The sequence below is a fragment of the Apostichopus japonicus genome, chromosome 13 (genome assembly GCF_037975245.1).
Source record: "Apostichopus japonicus isolate 1M-3 chromosome 13, ASM3797524v1, whole genome shotgun sequence".
NCBI lineage: Eukaryota > Metazoa > Echinodermata > Holothuroidea > Aspidochirotida > Stichopodidae > Apostichopus > Apostichopus japonicus.
Window position 1 is genome coordinate 11,249,374 of NC_092573.1, and position 21,596 is coordinate 11,270,969.

At 35.8% G+C, this 21,596-nt stretch overlaps 1 protein-coding gene and 1 long non-coding RNA gene across 3 annotated transcripts; one reads left to right on the forward strand and one right to left on the reverse strand.

Moving 5' to 3' along the window:
• LOC139978915 (uncharacterized) lies at positions 1-9,886 on the forward strand. Its single transcript, XM_071989481.1, has 6 exons — positions 1-206; positions 1,768-1,840; positions 4,034-4,192; positions 5,698-5,829; positions 7,844-8,101; positions 9,437-9,886. Exons 1-6 carry the CDS (start codon positions 111-113, stop codon positions 9,664-9,666), a joined length of 948 nt encoding a protein of 315 aa, XP_071845582.1. The 5' UTR covers positions 1-110; the 3' UTR covers positions 9,667-9,886.
• Positions 9,887-12,739: 2,853 nt separating this feature from the next.
• LOC139978916 (uncharacterized) lies at positions 12,740-15,502 on the reverse strand. Of its 2 annotated transcripts, none has more exons than XR_011797048.1 (3): positions 15,275-15,502; positions 13,638-13,878; positions 12,740-12,756 (listed from the first exon to the last, which is right to left on the reverse strand). It is a non-coding gene; the product is annotated as an uncharacterized lncRNA (long non-coding RNA). The 2 variants fall into 2 exon arrangements; XR_011797049.1 differs by lacking the exon at positions 12,740-12,756 and adding an exon at positions 12,987-13,003.
• Between the last annotated feature and the right edge of the window lie 6,094 nt (positions 15,503-21,596).

Sequence of the window (21,596 nt, forward strand, 5' to 3'; positions counted from 1 at the left end):
CGCTGGTGGTGAAGTTCTGTACCTCACAAACAGTTCCAATGGTTCAATCAACTCAATAAGTCGATATATTTTACTTTTGGATAGTTCTTGAGTGAATATATGAAAGAAACATGTCGGGGAAGCCAACTTTGTGCCTTTTAATTTTGTTTCTCGGTTGTCGAGCTTCAAATTCTTATTACAAAGGAGACACTGAATTTGTTGAAAAAGTAAGTTATTATTTTTCAATTTCTTTCTTTGCTTTGGCTTGCTCAGATAGTAAATGCCAAATTTGTTTCGATGTTGATTTTGTTAAGGGTTGTGTATGCTTCAGGTTTCTTTTCAAGAAATGTTTAAAACAAGTCAAATAATCTGGGCAACAGATTAAGGAAGTGTAAATCTAATAAAATATATTTCGTGAAAAGTTTGTTTATAATGTCCCACTCGTTTTAAGATATTTCATTTAACTTGTTCATATGCATTAAAAGGCTGAATTTCTCTTGAAATCCATAATATCCTTCCACTTTTTGAGTTATATCAAAGGAAATTGGAGTATAATATCTGGTTACTCGGTATGCGAGGTACTGTGGCTTCTGACTGCGGACCAGCAAAGAATTGGCTGCATAAGGATCGCAACAAACTAAGTACTGGACAGCTCAGTTGGTCAAGCCTGGGCAGTGGCTTGCACAATGGGAAGGGGCGGAGAGAACATGGCACCCCACTTACACCTAAAACAATACGTTCAGTTGCAGGATTGTTAAAACTGCACGACATTTATCAGCACAGCCTTTCGTGTAGACCTAATTAAACACCTCATTTATAGTCTAAATATGCATCAGAATTACTATCTGATATCTAAACCCCCTACATGGTAGCCGCATACATCCACCCCTAGGCAACATCCTTCATTCGTAACATTTTTGATCTGTCAAGGTTCGAGCCTACCAAAAAGGGCGGGAGAAATTGGTAATTTCATTTCATTTCATTTTTTTGTTGTTCTATCAAAACAAAAGTATGACGTATAACATAGAAGCAGATAAGAAACAAAACTTGTGAAAGGAAGTGTACTAAAAAAACCTATAGAGCTTGTCGGGTAGTGACACCCCCTGAAAAAAACAGAAAAATACAGAACCACCCCTTCCTCTCCCTTCCCTCACCTACCCCTCCCACCATCCAATAGCCTCCCTCCCCATTTTTGAAATCCGGTGCATGGCACTGAGTGCAGGGCATAAACCATTAGATTAATTGTTGAGATCCTATTTTAGCCAAACTTTCTTGGCACTTTCCAAGTTTCCTTGTAATTTTTACCAGTCAGTTTTCTGTTGTTCATTTACTAATATATATTTGGTGTAAAATTCTATGAAGAGGTCTTAAGTTTCATCCAATGCAATCTTACTTAGTGTAATCCTTGGAAGGTTTCGAAAATTGTTTAAAAAATGAGATAACCAAGTATAAAATGGCTGCTTGAAAATATTTCCTGGAGTTTCGATAATTCCATTTTACTAATGTATATTTCATGTTTACTTTAGATAATTTTGTTTGGGAACTTTTAATTGTGTTTTTAATATTCAATTCTAGCCTATCACATATTGTATTTGCGATACAGGTATATACATACACCTCAGGAATAGCAAATTAATTGTGGTTTTAAAACACATTGAGTATAGAATCTGCATGTAAATATTATACTTACATAGAAAATGTAATAATGTTTTAACATATAAGGCTGATTTCTGTTTGAAAACAATAACGTTCACATGTAGTTTTTTAAATTTTGGTTTCTTGTGTTAGGAAGATGATAACAGGAGAGTAAGAAGAAGTCTCGGAACAGAAGGCAGTCAATTACCTCCGCAAGCCAATGCAGGTAGGATTCCTATAAATAGACGTTATGTTATCGTAATTATCTCTGGGATTGTGACAAACCAAAGAGTTGACAGAATTAGATGTACTGCATGTGTTGTTAGTAGTTTCAGTATTCTATGAGAGCAAGATAATTCACTAACCTCAAAACTTTATAACATAATATATCAATAAATTAATACTAAAGCTGCAGAAGAACAGATGACCTACTGTGATCCGTTTTAAAAAGTTTATTAAGTAATTCTTTATCTTTAAATGGGGACACAAACTATTTTGTGAATAACAACTCCCCAAAGAACTAAGAAATACTTTGTTCCGTTTGGGAGATATGATAAAGTTCAAAGGGGAGCCTGGGGCTGCCATTTTGTAAACCTGTGATGTCATATTGCCAAAAGGATCGAAAGCATTTGAATTTCTGTTCTATTTCTTTTCATATTATCAAGGTAGATCATAATAATAATAATAATAATCATAATAATACTAATAATAATAATACTAATAATAATAATAATAATGATAATAATAATAATAATAATGATAAAAATTATAATAATAATAATAATAATCATCATCATCATCATAATCATAATAATAATCATAATCATAATCATAATTTTGACATTGAAACCAATGCCATCATAAGGTCATATTAAAAGTCTCAATATTTTAAGTCAACATTGATAAAACCCATGTCAAAGGCAGAAAGTAAACATTGTGATATATTTATAACACCTTTAAAATTTGAAGCACGTGTGGCTCGATCATGTGATATTTAGACTTGATCAAGTCTTCAGGTATGTGTGTAAAGAAATAAAAACTGAACCTGTGGAATCTCCCCCAAATGAAATGAGGTTGTCTTGCTGTTTTGGGAAGATGTCCATGACAGTTATATCTATCATGAAGTAGACCAATAATAATGGTTGGGGTTTTGTCTCATTTTGACGTTTCATCCTAATAATAGTAAGACATTCTAGCAGTAGATTATATGACAATCAAGATAGGTTAGATAGTAAATAGTATAAAAAACACATTCATTTTTCAGCCATATATACTTGCTTCTATCCGTGAATTTGTGCACATAGTGTGATATTTTATGTAGCCTTTATTCCTGTGTAATACCAAGATGGAAAGGACAGAAAAAATACAAAATCTATGAACATATGAATAACATATTTATAAAGCCTGTGTAGGTAATTACCTTGATCTTAGTGGTATCTTCTTAAGTGATATTAAATCTTCTTAAGTAATTTACCCCTCTCATACCTCCCCATATCTTCTCTACCCCCATGCCTCCTCCCCGTCTTGATAAATGTCAGGCTATCTAACATTTAGAGGTCAGTTATTGATGTAGGGAGTTGTTATGGAACAACTCCCTGATTGATGTAACTTTAACTTCTGTCTGTTTAACAATTCCTCCTCCTCCCTCCTTCCTTCTTTTTATTTTTATTTTATAAAATCAGGCTAACTAACGTTAATTTCTGTTTGCTCCAAAATTCGTCTTTACCATTAAATATGGACATGCGGCTGTTGCTTGGAAAACTCACATCATTTGCGGCACTGGGAATGGTTGCTGTACGTAGGCTTACGATATGTAGTCAAGCTGTCATTCAGACCTGATGTTAATTTATCTGTTGAATAGGTGATATCATGTAGGCAGGTGAACCCTTAGTAACAAGGGGCATGCGTAGAATGTTTTCTACATGTGGTTTTATCATGAGGGGTTTTGGGCAATGTATTTTAACCGCCATCTTTTGTACTGAATTTGGAATAAAACAGAGGGCGAATGAGTGACAACTGCAGCAGATTGGCAAGTAAAACAACGTACGATAATATTACATCTTGGCGAAAATCATCACATTGTCGACTTGCGGCATCACCTGAACTTGACAAAAATGACAGTTTTGATGCTCATGTTCACTATTGGATGATATATAATATATATTGTAGTATCTTACGTGTTGTCAAGTAACGAGCAACGTAAACAACTCAACAATTTGATCATTTTCGTCAAGTGTAACTAGCCAATTCGACAATATATAAAAAAAAAATCGTCGAGGTGTTGCGTTATGCTAAGACGCTAAGTCAGCAACTCACATGTCCATTTAGAACCACCGTACATTCCATAGGTTGTACTGGTTATTATTGTAGAGTTGATGTTATATGTTTTGCCTGATATGGCATCTTGCTTTCCTTCCAGGGTCGCCTTTCCTCATGAGCTCAAACATGCAAGCTTCTTATTTTCTGGGTCAATGTGTGATGTGTCCTCCTGGGGATCCAGGACCCAGGGGAACTCCTGGTCCTCAAGGGATGCCTGGTCGTGATGGCCGTGACCAGATCATACTCGGTCCCATTGCAGGTATTTGTCATTATTACGTTATGTATAGCCTTTCAAAGTAGTCTTGCGTCTTAATTTTTGCTTGTTTCAAATATCATCGCAAACTTGCTTGGGTGTTGCTTCCTTCTGAACAAGAAATATGTCTTTTGGTTACTCGCTGAACATTTTTCTTTAATATTGTTAATAAATGCCACTCAATATGGAGCATCGGGAAGCGTTGATTAAAGCGTTGATTGGTTAAAGATAGCATACTTTTATCTTCAAAGGGACACTTTTCTTGCTAAGCTTATAGTTTTAAATACACACTTTTTTGGGATACCATTTTTTCAGTGGTCATTAGTTTGTTAATTGTATTATTGCTTTAAGAGATGTTTAAAGTCTTGAGATAGGTACAAAGGTTTCCAATCATTAAACGTTTAAGTTAAAAGACCTACCATGTAATCATTGCAGATGTACCCAGCCTAGTCTACTTTGCATATAGGAATCGGGGAACTGTTAAGATTAATAATTATACAACACCTAATTGTATTCTGGTCATTTGATTGGTCAATTGCTCGTTGATTGCATGCAAAATCCGCTCTATTCCACTCTATGAAATAGAACCATGGGTTATACTTTTTTGGTAGTACTTTTTTCAATGGTAAGAGAGCAGAGAAACCTGTCTGTTCAAAAAAATCTGTTGCATGAGTGCATTTTACCCATCTTAATATACTATGTTGTATAAAACAAATAATGAATGGTTTCCATTCGTGCAATAGTGCAAATATTTCATTCGTTGAAAGATGTAATTTGTTCCATTCAACGAGGCGCAGCCGAGTTGAATGTAACATTCCATCTTTCAACTCATGAAATATTTGCACTATTGCACTCATAACCATTCATTCTTTGTATACTAGCTAACTGTACCATTTTGGATGTGAAAATTTACTTCGTTGCACTAGTTATAACTACTGCAACGAAGTAAATTTTCACATCCAAAATGGTATAGGTGAAATAGTCTGTTTGAATATGAAATATTGTCATGGAATGCGAACCAGCTAATATTGATGTGGTATGTTTCTAATGTTCCAATGTTTCTTAGGCAATACAGCAGTCTGCGTTATATGAGAATTAACAAGCCCATACTGCCTTGAAAGTAATCTTTCATCTTCCAATGAAGAAAATACATGGTACAGTTCTCCCCTAAAAAATAAAAACACTCTCTGGCCTTTCCTTCCCTTACAATTTGTTCACTACAACACATACGTATTTGATAGTACAACGCTTTTCACTTTACTCCCTATCACGAAGCATTAGTAAAATATATATTAAATAAATATCATTACTTTTCATAGATTTCAGGCGGATAGCTCAAGGGTTCACCAATGGAAATGTATGCAGAACTACGAATGACTATTGCCCCGTAGAATTCAAACATATATTTCGATAATGTTATTCATTAATTGTTTGTTTTACTAAAACTCGAGTAACATGAACACCACCATACCATTTGATAATAATATTGATTGATTTGTTATTATCTGTAGATCATGTTCTTCAGAGTCCTCCAGAAACACCTGTCCCTCCTGCCGAATCGAGTACATCCTCTGCGACTGGAGTTATTTACACTCGTTGGGGAGAAACATCTTGTCCCAGCACATCTCAACTGGTATATCAAGGTGAGCCTGGATATCTAGGCAATGCTATGTGACAAAATGTGATGTAATAATAAAACCTGTACTTTTGAAGGACGACATGACAATATCGACTGATTGGTTTATATAAAAGAAATGTTATAAACCAGTAATCCAAGAAGCAAGCTCTATCTGCGAAATGTTCATCCAACAGAGTTTATGTGATTATTTGGTCAAATGTGAAAATAGCGGAGGTAAGCGCTGAAATTGTTATTAAATTAGTTGTGTGATCGTGAGTAATTGACACAATCTGTATGATTGTGACTGATTGGACCAATCTGTATGGTTGTGACTGATTGGACCAATCTGTATGATTGTGACTGATTGGACCACTAAGTATGGTTGTATCTGAATGGAGAATTGTGAATGATTTTGACTGATTGGACCAATCTGTAGGATTGTGACTGATTGGACCAATCTGTATGATTGTGATTGCATGGACCATTTTGTATGATTGTGACGGATTGGACCAATCTGTATGATTGTGTCTGAATGGACAATTGTGTATGATTTTGACTGATTGGACCAATCTGTATGATTGTGACTGATTGGACCAATCTGTATGATTGTGACTGATTGGACCACTTAGTATGGTTGTATCTGAATGGACAATTGTGAATGATTTTGACTGATTGGACCAATCTGTAGGATTGTGACTGATTGGACCAATCTGTATGATTGTGATTGCATGGACCATTTTGTATGATTGTGACGGATTGGACCAATCTGTATGATTGTGTCTGAATGGACAATTGTGTATGATTTTGACTGATTGGACCAATCTGTATGATTGTGACTGATTGGACCAATCTGTATGATTGTAACTGATTGGACCATTCTGTATGATTGTGTTTCTGAATGTACAAGTTTGTATGGTTTGACTGATTGGACCAATCTGTAGGATGGTGACTGATTTCAACAATATGTCTGATTAAGATTGCATGGACCATTTTGTATGATTGTGACGGATTGGACCAATCTGTATGATTGTGTCTGTATGGAAATTTTGCATGATTTTGACTGGTTGGGCCAATCTGTATGATTTTGACTGATTTGAACAGTCCGTATGATTCTGATTAAATAGACCATTTTGTATGGTTGTGACGGATTGGACCAATCTCTATGATCATGATAATTGTACCAATCTGTATGATTGTTACTGATTGGACCAATCTGTACAGTTGTGTCTGTATGGAAATTTTGCATGATTTTGACTGGTTGGGCCAATCTGTATGATTTTGACTGATTTGAACAGTCCGTATGATTCTGATTAAATAGACCATTTTGTATGGTTGTGACGGATTGGACCAATCTCTATGATCATGATAATTGTACCAATCTGTATGATTCTTACTGATTGGACCAATCTGTATGATTGTTACTGATTGGACCAATCTGTACAGTTGTGTCTGATTGGAAATTTTGTATGATTTTGACTGATTGAACCATTCTGTATGATTTTGACTGATTTGAACAGTCTGTATGATTTTGATTGGATGGATCATTTCTTTTATGGCTTTGGCTGATTAGACCAATCATTTTGATTGTTCATGTATAACATATATTTTCTTTTTATAGGCCTATGTGTCTCAAGACAGATTCCAACTCTACTCAGTCATACTTAGGTTGTGTTAAAACTAAATGGTTCTGATAGTTGAACAAAATCCATATTTTTCTAGCTTCACCCAAAGTGATTGTATAGGTTTTACGGTTCTTGCACTCATATCCTAATTGGATTTGCTTACTTAAATGAATTCACTCATTTTCAATACTGATTGATGCCATTAATGTACAACTTAAAATAACGTATGGCGGTTCTTCAGCATTTGATTCTTTAGTCCTTGTGTATGAAGACTGGTGAGGACTGTCCATTATGCTAGATAGAGTAAATTTTACTCTCTTCTCTCTACAACTACAACCTATTGCAAACTTCTTCAATATATATTTGAAGGCTTTCTGAAACCATGTTTTTTTTAATGATTTTTTGGTATTTTTATAGGTGTAATGGGTAGTGGTAATAACTATAACCAAAAAGGATCTGGAGTGGACTTTCTTTGCTTACCCCTGGAACCAACTTTCGCTGACCCTCCAAGCCATGGTACTGGAGGTGCTAATATATATGGTGTTGAATATGAGCAAACCCTTCCAACATCTCCGAATATCCATCAAAGTGAAGCTCCTTGTGCTGTGTGTCTATCTCCAGGCAAGCATTCTGTTGTAACAATCCCTGGAACCAACACCTGCTTAGGAAGCCAAGGTAAGAATGATGTTATTACCTTTGCAATTGATGTTCCAGTCTCCATTGCACAGATATACAACATCGATACTTTCTGGGAACAATGTTTAGGCACTTGGGCAGATATATACATGGTGCTACGTAATTGCACATTGAAAAATTATGTTTCTGTGCAGTATGAAATTTAAACTTTTTCAACCAAAAGTAAGTGTTGAACAAAGTAAAACATGTCACAGAATCATGAATAAGCAGCTAGGCCTACTTTAGTGTCTCAAACAAATAAAAATAAAACACCTGTAAAATACCTATGAAGATAGCTTAGCTTCTGATACATTAGGGCTCTTCTATAACTAGGCATGTAATATACAGTAGCTAGGTGTGCGCGAGTCCTAGGCATATACAGTACCTCACTGCTACTTTGAACTGTACTCAGCCGATTAAAGCGACTTCGTAGCGACAATTCATAATCATGGACGTTAAATATGAATCTAAGAGACAGACGTCGGTCTGATTGCGGCTTTGATAAGCCAATCATGGCTTCTTCGCGAGTTCCTACTTGCAGGAGGATCTAAAATAGATATATAAATACACAAATCCTAGCAGCAATAACAACAAACTTGTCTCAAAACTCCTTAAATTGTTGTATACTTTGCGAATTATGACTGATTGCATGTAGGAAACGACTTAAGAAATAATTTAGGAGATGTTTGGCCAGCTAAATTATTGGTTTTCTGACACGAAACATTTTTAATTATGCTTATTGTTAGTATACTAAATGTACTCTACTGTGCAGGGGTTGCCTGCGCATAACCAAGCCGTCGTGATATCGACGTTTAATAAGTTTTTAATTGGTTGAGGAATTAATATATGAACATACCACATTATTGAATGCCTTTAAAACACCTTACGTACTTCGTAAGCTCGAACCGTTCCCTCTAATAAATTGTTATTTTAGAGTTTAAATTATGCTTTTGCTGATGTTTGTTAATGCTCCACGAATTTTGTGAACAATCTCCGCACATAAAAACTTCCCGTACGGTTAGCATCATGTTTGATCTCTAGAGTAAGGCAAATATGCCACCAAATCAGAAATAGTATTGTTCGATACAGGTGACAAACGCCTACAGTGGAATTACGACCTTCCTTACCGGATCGAACCTCTGGACATACAATCAGCGTCCATAGCCTATAGTGGTTAAGGTGTCCGCATATAAAGTGGGAGGCCCGGGTTCGAATCCCGGTGGTATATATATATATATATATATACATATATATATATACATATATATATATATATATATATATATATATATATATAGGTATGTATGTATTAATCCGTAATTTGATTTGTTATAGAGTGGACTTTGGAATACCAAGGATACATGATGTCATCTCATTATACTACCAACAAATCTCAGTTTGTTTGCATCGATCAAAATGCCGAGGGGATTCCCCGTACAAACCACAACAACAATGAACCATTACTCTATAATGTTGATGCTAAGTGCAGTGCTGGAGGAGGTGGTCTACCCTGTCCTCCTTATGTAGATGGTTATGATATTCTCTGTGCTGTTTGTACGTTATGAGTTATCAGAAAACACCATGAAAGGACAGTATCTTGAAAGATGCATTCTATTGTTACACGCTTAGGGTTACATATAGTACCCACCTTCAGCAACCCTTCACATTTTCTTTCCATGTGTTATAGTAATTAAAATAAGTTAAAGGAACATGAAAACTAAAAGAAACATGCACTCATGTCTGTAACGTTTATTTTGGTATCCTTATTGTTGCTTGAATCTATTGTTTATCTTTAAGTCATTTTGGTTTGTTTGGAAGGGGGAGGTGGGGGGGGGGGGTTGGCATTGCTTTCAAGTGGTATTGATATAGATTTGTGATTCAAGAAATGATGGTCATTGAAAGTATTGATCCGACCATTCCATTTTGTCCTGGGGTATGACACTTCATGCCAAATGCTCTCCTCACTCAAGTGTATTAATGAGGACCTGCGAGGTACTTTGTAAATATAGCTGTGTTCTCCAGGGGACGTGTAAAAATGTAGCACTTTAAAAAAAAATCTGTTTTATCTTGCTTGCTTTATCTGTACCCATATGATATTGATGAAGAATTCGTTTTGCAGATGTTTCCTATTTTAACTTTGAATAAGACTGAGTGATCAATTAGTTAAATGTTCATTATCATTGATTGGTATATGACCCAATTTAAACCTCCTGAGAGAAGCAGCTGTAATTTGTCTGTATTTATTACTTTGTCCGCAGATACTGCTGCAGTTTGTTATGATCATGATATCATGACATTCCTTTAAAGAAATATATCTTGTCTCATTTCTTTATCAAGTTGATCTTGTATGTAGTACGTATTTTAGATCCTCATGCAAGCAGGAACTCGCGAAGAAGCCATCATTGGCTTATCAAAGTCGCAAGCTGACCGAAGTCAGTCTCTTAGATTCATATTTAATCGTCCATGATTATGAATTGTCAATTGTCAACAACTCTTTAACTGGACGACATACATTAATCTTGGATTGACTCGAACTCGGGACCTTATGATTGAAAGGAGGCACCGGTGTTAACCACTGAGCTAACACTTCTATATTGTGATCCTGTGGTCCTGTCAAGGTAATTCTGTAAAAAAGTGATCCTGTAATAAATCTTGAAACCCTATCAAACTGGATTCTCAACAGTGGTTGATTGTATCTCATAGGTTCGTAACATAACAAAGTAAAAACTTGAGTGTCTCATTCAATATGGTAAGTAACCAACTATGGGAGATCAACTGTTGTTAACTATTGTTACTTCTTTGTGAGATACAAAGGAAAAGCATAGTTATCAACCTCTGTCGGTTTAAATTGACAGCTTCTATACTTGGTATAAGTATGTTGAAAATGTAAAGAATGAGTATTCTCATTGGTTGAAATTCTTGGTCTTGGACCATTGATAGTGGATTTCCACCAATCACAAACAAAGTATTTGAATTGCTGAATGATTATTGGCTATATCCGTGAGGGAAGTGCTTTGTTTGGTGAGGGGTCGGTGTTCTTCATGGTTGTAGTATTTTGAATGAAGAATAAAATTACAGTTTGCTCTTTTTCAATGCAACCATCGTAAATTTGGATAAAGTAGAGATACTGTATACTTCTTAGCAGTTGCCTTTGGTCCATGCATTTAATCGAGATCTCACCTTTCTCTTCATATGAAAGGTAATGACTTCCTTTACATGGGAATATCTCAGCAAAGTCACGTAACTCTGCAGAGAGACAGAAAGAATGGAATCATGAAGTTTTTACTCTTTATTACAGTAGAATTTGCAGAGATAACAGTTAAGTTTTAATGGACGTAATCATCTATTAAGAGCTGTAGATTTATCAAATTTCAATGAGCTTTTAGTACTACCTTGATATCTTAGGGAGGTTTGGAGCTGCTGAAAAAAACCCTTTGTTTTCTTTAATTAAAAACTTTAGTTAGAGGGCGAGCAACATTCAATTGAATTGAATAAGTCACAAGCATCTGACTAGGATTGCCCAAAATTGGTGATGACGTCAGAAGTTCTCACATTGTGGCTAGTTGGCAAATGGTAGGTTAAAATGGCGTCATGAAAAATGTATTTTCTTTTGTTTCCTTTGTTTTTGAAGACATATTATTCGATAATATAATAATATTTACATTGTATTTTATTGTCCTTTTTTTGTATTAACGTATGTGGTATATTCTTGTTGATTTTATTTACTAAACAATACTGATGCAAAAAAATGACTAAATATTACCTAATTTGCCAAATAAATTACCTAATTAAAGAAATTGATTGTCTTTATTGCAAAACACTAGTAAATAAACTATGGACAGCTCTGTTTGCTTACTTTTACCTGAAAAAAAAATAAAACTGAAATATATACTCCTTTTGTCTACTTTCATATACTTTATAATCTTTATTTTGAAAGGAAAATTCCTCTGGAGTGACTTGAAAAAGAATGACAGTGTGCGACAGAATACTACATATTTCTGGTCAGTTACTCTTAGTATAATTAGATCTTTGAATGCAGCCACTTAATATGGATGGCTTGATGAATATACTAAGCATTAGCGCCTTCATAAGTGAAGCCAACTGTTCAAGTCGTGTGGAAGCTTTTTATATTGTTGGTGATGACATATTAAACAGTATGTAGCAGAATGCAAAATAAGAAATATTTGAATAATTCAAACATGTTTCTATTCGTTTCATACATTTGCAATTTCTTCCTTCATTTCAACACACTTGGCAAGAAAACTCACCAATAGATTATCAACTTGGCTCTGTATATCAAAGAAGTGAGCGGTATGATAATTTATACATATCGCCGTCGATTTGGTAGTCTTAATTCAGCTTGAAGGAAATTTGGAAAGAAATACATTTTGAAAAGATTCTATAAGCGTTAAGTAAGCACATATTTACTTCTAAATTATGGATTGTAACAAAATATGACGAGAAAAACAGAGGACCGAGTGACTTAGACAATTTATAAGGAGTCTTAATTCTCATGTACATCTATACATCTTCATAGAATTTCGTCAGTTGTTTAGGTTTGAGAACTGCTCGATTGCTCTTGTCCATATGACAGTGTCATATTCATCGTGTGGAATAGGCCTATAAACACTTCACGTAGGGTCAAACATGTGTTACTATATCGAGAGAAAAAAGATATTTAACTTAACAAGCAGAGATAAGGCAATAGTTTGGAAATGTGGTGTCATCACGGCTGATATTCACCAAGAGCTTCACTTAATTCCTATCATTATAACATTGTTCACTTGTCCAAGTTGACATACATGTGACACGTTCGGAAAGTTGGCTTCACCGTCCATCGTCTCTTCAATCAGAATTTTTGACACTGTTCGACTTGAAGGAGAGAATACTATTTTCCTCAGTCTACAGATAAATGATTTGTACATTTTGTTAGAACAAAACAGGCCCCCTCTTCATAGCATGTTTCTCTGTCTTTACTCACTGTTTTGTCTACCTCTTTGAAAGCAACAAGACAGTTTGCCATTTCAGGAAATTGAAACGATACTTAAACTTGCCACTAATTTTACAAGCAATCACCAAGATATAATAGATCTCACTCTTTATATATAGATATATATTGTTTGGAGTGTTCGCATGTAAAGCAGGAGGCCCGGGTTCGAATCCCAGTGGAGGCTGAATGTTTTTACACTGTTCTGGAGTTTCCAACTCACTTCAATTTCAATTATATACATAACGTTTGTTACAAAATTGAGTGCAGAAGGTGTATTTCCAGCTATATCTAACAGACAATTCGGGTAAATTCTTTACCTGCTGGATGAGACGAAGCCAGCTGAATTATTTGTCGCTTTTCTATTCACAGTAGATTAGAGATTTATCTCTGATTGCATGCATGTACAGACTGCGTAAAATAATTACAAATTTAACTTGCACAAATGCTCCTTTGTTCTGTCTTTATACATACATATCTACACAAACAGAAATTGGCTTATTAGGCAGTGAATAAAAGGTATATTAGATCTCACTAATTAATACTCACCGAACTAACGGCATTATAAGGGAAAAGACTTGGTGAATACGGAGTCTTTTCAGAGGTTTCCATTTCTCTGGGAACTTATGATCCAGGTTGACCTTGAAGCCATAGGCTGGTACCCCATATTCCTCAGATCCATCGGAGAAATCGCTCGGTGCTGTGCTGTTGCCATCTAATGTTTGGTAAGATGCCATAGCCTCAAGAGGTCTGGCAGATTTGCAATTTTTGACTTCTCCTTTCTGTGAGCCTGTTATTGAAGTACATTTAAAGAATACAAGCATAGTTTGTCTAATTATAATTGTTCTATAAAGTTTAGGTTATCTTAATGTTTGGCAATTGGCATACTGCTGCACTAAACAAACTGCTTATTGTCTTGCCTCAACAATTCTTCAGAGTCAAATAGCTAGCTAGTTGAAATGGTATAAGCATATTTCTATTAAGCAAAATAATCAATACATACTCACAAACTGCAGATAATTAAAGCAATAAAATCAACACTATCCACCATTGTGCTGAAAAGCCCTTGCACATATGAATGCATATGGCTATGTAACTAGTACTACTAAAGAAGTGGTCGCAGTTGTAAAAGAGCAGCCTGAAACCGTACATGTGCTGAACAGTACTTAGTGATTACAGTTACCGTTAGCATTGTAAGTAGTGTCCATAACAAGGTGATACAGAAATAACATCAGCTCAATTGCAGCTCTTTGATTAATAAAATAATGTTCATATAAATTAGAAAGGAATATGAACATCATTAATCATGAACAGTAAAATGTTCGCAACTGAAAATGTGACAAATGGTAATTACAATAGAATCAGAGTTAGAATCTAGTAATGTTAACTTGGTAAATTTTGCACTTTGCTATAAACTTTCTGAATATAGTCTCCATAATTACAAAGTGCTTTATAAAACAGATATGTATATATATATATATATAAATATAACAAGCCTTAGCCTTCCCTGGTATGGCTAATTATGAATTTTGTTGAGTAGTTCCTATTACACTACCAAAACTACCACTAAATTTACTAGTGGGACAGGCAGTTAATTTAGGTGAAGGTCAAACTTTTCTGACCGCAGTAAGGCGCTTTAATTTAGACAACCCTAATGAAATTATATTTGTCTGAAGCCAAACTATGATAAGTTCCCTTATAGTCTGATCTGCTTTTAATCATAACACTAGCAGTGTGGCCATCCTTTGTCTCTTGGTCTTAGGCCAGGCCAAACTTAAGAATCTAGGCCTAGTCTAACTCTAACTTCTCATTTTTAATCTAAGCTAGCCTAGGCCCGCAACTAACTATTGAAATGCTTCTTCATATCGCCAATTACGCTAGCCTCAGTCTAGGTCTACTAAATTCATGTGAAATATTATTTTAAGAAATTCCCATTGCCGAGAGAGAGCAACACATACCAAAACGAACTCGTAGTTAGCGTTGGAACACAATAACCACAGATTAACTTATTACTGGAACTGGTTTTGTTTATACAACAGTATATTACTACTACTACTAGTCCTAAGCCTAGTGTTATGTTCTTCCGGTGTACACCGGTGAGTTTATTGTTTCCATCCGTAAGTCTACAATTGATTACAAATCCAATAGTTATGTGTGTGGTTAAGTTAGGCTGATCGTTCTCTCACCTGGTGTGATCGGTCTTCTGTCCACAAAGTAGCACCGACGAAGGAGTAAATTGAGCAGAAATCGCCGAATAAAGAATGACAATTATGTCACGATAATCGAAAGAAGATCCAAATCTAATTCTTCATTTTATTAATTTTTAAATGTGGACATCAGTGCTTTCCTCATGTAGTCTCAATTCAGGGAATTCTAATGACGTATGCTTGACTAATGTGTATCGAACAAAAACAGCATACACCTTGACCGGATGAGAATGCACATGTACCATAGACAATACCCCTTAAGAAGAAGAGCTTCAGAGTTGGTACTATTATTTGCTAGTGGATTATAGCGCCCTCACATTGACTGACTCAATGAATGTGTGTGCGTCAAATTTAAGATAGATAAATCTATTACAATACCATTTGCCGTTCTTTAGGAGATTTACCTCTCTTTCAATAAATAGTTTAGTTTTTTAATATACGGACCACATCATGCGCCTACTGACCGAAACGTAGGCACGAACATTTTCCAGATTATTAAGCTAGTCCAACCCTAGCACTGTCGTTTGGTATTCTAACCCTGTCGACCGAAAAACGTATTTTAATTATTACCTTCCTTCTGTTTGTATTTGGGGGTCTTATTATACAAACAGTGGCTTGCGCATGGTTTAGATAGGGGAAAGGGGTCAGATGGGGATTCAAATTTCCTCTACTGATTGCATGTAGGGTTATGAATGTTAATGGAAGGGCCAATGGCGAAAGAAGGGATTTTGAAAGGAGGGGCGAGGTAGTGGTGTCGCTGGAGCCGACACCCATAGTATGGAATCTGGGGGTCCTACCCAGAAAAAAAAGTTTATCGGTTAAGTTGTGCATTCTGAGCCATTTTTAAACTATAGATTTGGTCTATAAGTAGATCTAAATGCAACTGAGTGATAATCATACTATTCAAGTTATGTTTGAGGTTGAAAGTTGTTTTTTTTATATCCTATACAGCTGGGGCTCGTTCACTAATAGAACCTAAAAAGAGTTTCATTTTGAGGAGGTGACTTTATCAACGACGAACCTTTTCAAAAAAAAACAGGGAAAATAAAACAGAGAAAAATCATGGATGCATGCACTTACCTGCACTTTCTTCGGAAGTATATTATGTAAATGTAAGAACAAAATAGCAATTGCCTGGCGTTTGCAGCTTGCAAGACTTATAATAAGAGCCAACGTTCTGTAAGTACTGAAACATAAAATAATCTTGGTATTTATTATATCAACGAAATGTAAAAAGAAAACCTATCAAAGTAGAGAGTTTGAGCAATGCGTTACTAAAAAAAATATTGTATTTTGGTAGAAACGTTTTTTCAACAACTGGGGCAGATTCCTCATCCCCATGCATGCAGAAAGTCAGCCTTTTCTAGATCTTACGACGTTTGTTTTTGTTCCATTCTTTTTTCTTTCTTCCGGAATTACCTGCATTTTTATTTGACTTTGTAACCATCTGCTTGTTTCATTGGTGAATTAATGGTGAAGAATCTGAAACTATAATCTGTTAAATACGGCGTAGTCCATCAATGGTCGCATTACGGAACAATGGCTGTCAGGCAATAGTTTGCAATTGGAAAAAAAAAAAGTTTTAGTAGTCTTTTCAGACTTATGACATTTATCATCATCATCGGAATACTGAATTTTAAACTACCAAATTTTAAAAGAATTTATTTCTCAAAATATGATGTTTGTCAATAACTAAATATTCATGTCTTGGTTTCATTGCAAGACTACTACAAACTTCCGACACGGATAGTAGAAATATCATTGAAATTGAGGGCGCATGTTACTAATAGTATAAACAGAGCCGCATATATACGGCTCTGATAGTAAATAGCGTCATTTTATACTGATATCTGTGTAAAGGAACTCTAATAGTGTAGACTGTATGTTATTCGTGTAACGAGTTTGTCTGTATGAAAATTAATTCCTACTTTGACGTCATATAGTTTCCTTCTATGAAATGACACAGAGACTTTAAATTCGACTCGTATCTCCTTATCATCGCGGAACCGAGGGAGGGCCGGGAGAGTTGGGGTCTTTGCTAATATGCTCTGCCTGTCATTCAACATGCATATTTCAATGTTCTGTAACTTTGTTCCTTTAAGGTAGCATACGCACATTAAAAGCCCCATTGACTTACTAAATCACATAAGTAATGTGGCCTCTAAGTCTAGATAGAAGTTCTCATTAGCTAAGTGCGACCCATCACTGGATAGCTGACAAGTTGGCCTTTCATGGCACCATCTATTTTTTGTATCATGACCGCGCAGATATTTTGCTATCAGAGCCTGAAGTTTTCGTCACTTGTAAACAAACCTCTGCACTCAGTAGTAAACAATTTTCTTACGCTGCTCCTGGGAGGCCTAAAGGGGCCTAAAATTGCCTCAAATGAGCCAATTTTGGCACCACATTTACTTTTATTCATGCTCTTTAACATGCAAGCCACCAAAAAAAAAAAACAGATCCTGATTGATAACATATCGAAAATTATGTTCTCCTACTGATTTGGGGCACTTTTCCTGAAGGAGAACATTCAGGCGGATTGATATAGACGCTAATAGGACTACGCCACTTTGCAAGTTATGGTTCAACCAACTGCAGGGAGCTACAACCGTGGAAATTGACACTCAACCGTCCAATGATCAAGTTTTTGTTTCACGTTTTCCATAATCCGTCGACGTTTGATTTTTCCCCTCAAAATTTCAATAGAAAGTATATTAATTTTCTGAAACCTCGAAACCATTCAACAGTCTGTTTGGACCTTTCATATTACTCTTAAACATGCCTTTATACACTACCTAATATTTTTTTTTTTGGGGGGGGGGGAGTTGGTTGTTCCCTAGTGTATGTATATAATTTCACTAGCGTATCTATGTCGAATAAATTAAAGGGTCCTGGAGACCCCTTTACTATCACCATAGGCGTAGGAGGCGGGGAGGGGGCCGGGGGCTGGAGCTGCAGCCCCCAAACCAAATATTATTGTGAAAATTTGGGCAATATGATGAGAATTTTTCGGGCACCTACTGACAAAAATAATTTGCAATGTGTTTTTCAATGGTTAAACTTATATTATTATGATCATAATTATTGTAACGACTTCCCCAATAATTATAACCAATATGGAAGGGTAATAACAAGTAAAACAATTGTATGTTATTGGCATGTGATGTAGAAACCGATGCAAGCCTATATAATATGCCTATATGATGTTGAACGTGTGCGGAGCGCGCGAAAAAAAATTGTGATATTTTTCGGGCAAGTCGTTACAGCCCCCCAAATCAAATTGGGCTCTTACGCCTATGGCTATCACGTGACAGTTTAATTGCTTTTACGTGGCCAACAATAAGCAATGCTTTTCACTTGAATTTAGTCCGGTACAGTGTTTCAACTAAGTTGTAACCAACGAACTTGCGAGAACAGAAAGAATAACTGATGGCGCTAGTTTAAAACACAGCGCTATTTAATACAGAATAACTAACATATCTTGCATTTAGGAACATACTTTATTCTGATGAGAACAGCTGGAGGAGACTCTAAATTTAAACGAACAGTTCATTTTAAGCAAAGGTACGAGAAAATCTTTGCAGGGGCAAACTCGTAAAAATAGTGCAGGAGACTGTTTATGGACCTAAACGACTCATTTTAAGATTAAAAAGAAATTTGAGCAGTTGACACAAAATGTCAAAAGGCTACATCAAGGAATAAGTCGAAATGTCTTTATCATAATATTGGAGGGATACAGTGGAAGATTTTGGGTAAAGTAGTAGCTATTTTGAGATGAGAAACCAAGATGACGAGATAAAAAGTCGTCAATTTTGAGGAACGAATCAAAGAGTCGAGATGATTTGGAATCCTGTGCACGGCACTGTGTGGAACTGAAAATCACAATGTAAAGTACCGATAAAATAATTACGGAATAGCGTCCTCGTTTACCTACACGGACTCACTTCGAAATAAATCGTTTTGTGAAATACTCGAGATGAGAATATAGAAATTTGACATGCATATCCGTATAGAACCGGAAGTGTACAGTTCTGTAACATATACAGAGATGGACGAGCTATATGTTGTACAGGACAAGGACTAGTTGGACGCATAACGTATTGAAGAGTAGCCTAATAAGAAAACTTTTAAATAACTTAAAATGTAGTTATATTATTGACTGAGTGTATACGAAATAAGAACCTTTGACGTTTAATTTTTGCTCAAACCGCGGTCAGCAAATCAAAGCGTTTCTCTGTGTGTGGCTGAACTGGAGGTGTGATACTTAATGTTAGCGATGTGTCTACTTATGTTATCACTCGCTTATACAACGCAATGACTTCTATTTGGGTGCTTTAAAAAAATATGAGGCGTGCCGTACCAGGGCCTGCGAAAGAGGGTGCTTATCTCCGGGTGGCTGGTGGCAGGATGGGGGGGGGGACACAAACGTCGAGGTGCAATTTGACTTAACCTACATGGGAGAGGGCACCATCAAATCACCCCAAAACTTCCCAAAGACTGGATCCTATGTGGCTTCTGTACAACAAATTCCAGGAGAGGATACTTCGTAATTACTGTACTATTGTTTCCATGATTCAACAAAAGTGTACTTTTTAATTATAACAATGAAAACGTGGTACTTTTCATTAACCTAAAGGACACCAATAATTTTCATGCATAATGTGTTCGGTTTCCCACAAAGCTGAGGTGGTGAGGACGGGGGGGGGGTGGGGGGGGGGGGGTTGGGGTTGGGGTGGTGGTGAGTCACTCCCCTCATGTACCCTCGTCTCTGCCGCCTTTAATAAATAGTTATTGTATCAACAGTTAGGTCCGTGTTAGCTTCTTGCTTCTATAGGAGCGGGGAAGGACGGATGGAGGAAAGACTGGAGTTGAGCTCAACAATCCTTCACAGCATGTGTAGACAATAATACAGCCAGGACGAATCTCCAGGCATCCTTGCGACAGATCTAAAAGTTACGTCTTTATCATGACATTGACAGGGTGAGTAAAGTGTGTGTGTGTGGTGGGGGGGGGGGTTGAAAGGGAGGGGGGTGTTTTTTATGCCATTAATCCATTAAATGCATGGCGAGTAAGTTGAAATTCAATTAAACAAATGCTTAACGAAGTATGATGTAATACTTGTTTATTACTAGTTCTTTTGTTGATTCCCCCTAATTCAATTCGTCATTTGTTCCAAGTGACATTAACTTAGAGGGCGGGTAATCCAATTATTAAGCTGTATAACTATAGTTACGGCAAATACCAAGGTAACCAGACATTGTGGTAGACTTAACTATATATATATATATATAGTATGCAGCCTACTAATTTGATTACCCGCGCTCTAAGTTACATAGAAAATAATTGAATTACTGAAATCAACGGTAATCTTGGGAATTAATTAACCTTTCTGTGCGTAGGAGCTTAATTGATTGCGAACGATGAGCCTATCGACATTCACGAGGTAAAAAGTTCCGTTTAACTACCTAACACAAGATTGGTAGAAAAGAAACACATGTTATGCATGTTAAATTTTCGCATTTCTCTGGTAAAACAGCCTCGTTTCAGAAACAGTCTTCTTCGATGAAATAAAAAAGAAGAAAAACCTTGTTAGAGTGTTGAGGAGAAAGTGGCATAGAATGGAATAAAAATTAATGAGAAACCAAAAATGTTAACCAATTACTGGGTAACGAAATTTTGGTGAAACCGTTTTTGACTCAAATTGTATACGGTACCTCCAAACGAACGAGTATGGATAAAAGTATTTTTCATTCCTTAGTGTGTCGAGAGATTTCCTTGAATTATATTGAATACATTTTTGAAAGATTCTCTTGCATAATTGCCAAAGATCGTTTCACTTTATCATTAAAATAATATTTAACGTTTTTGAATATTTTAAGAATACTTTTAAAAAGACCCTTTTTTGGAAAAAAACCATGATGAATTAATTTGTTTCATAGTCGACGCAGTGATTTTTTTATCACATTATTTTTATTACATACTTATATCATAAACTTTATGTTTTGAAATCCCTAAAGTAGCTAAGACAATTAATTTATAACCGAATGTGAACCTAGTTTGTAAATAATCTTGTTTAGTTTGAAGAAAATTCCTCGATCGATGACAGAGTTTCCTTGACCTAACTGGAAATGGTTACATGTCATTTAACCTAATTCTAAGACAAGATTAAGTGTAGTAATTTAATAATCGAATACACCTCACATGCTTTAATCCGTAGTTTCTGATTCAAACGTTCAAAGAACTCACCATCAATAAGAATTCGACATATTTGCAATGAAATATTGATTACGTGAGGTGACAA

Bases quoted from the DNA above. Each gene is read 5' to 3' on its own strand.
- LOC139978915 (XM_071989481.1), top strand. From the start codon at position 111: ATGTCGGGGAAGCCAACTTTGTGCCTTTTAATTTTGTTTCTCGGTTGT. The intron at 207-1,767 runs GTAAGTTATTAT...TTCTTGTGTTAG, and splicing joins ACACTGAATTTGTTGAAAAA to GAAGATGATAACAGGAGAGT. The intron at 5,830-7,843 runs GTGAGCCTGGAT...GTATTTTTATAG, and splicing joins ATCTCAACTGGTATATCAAG to GTGTAATGGGTAGTGGTAAT.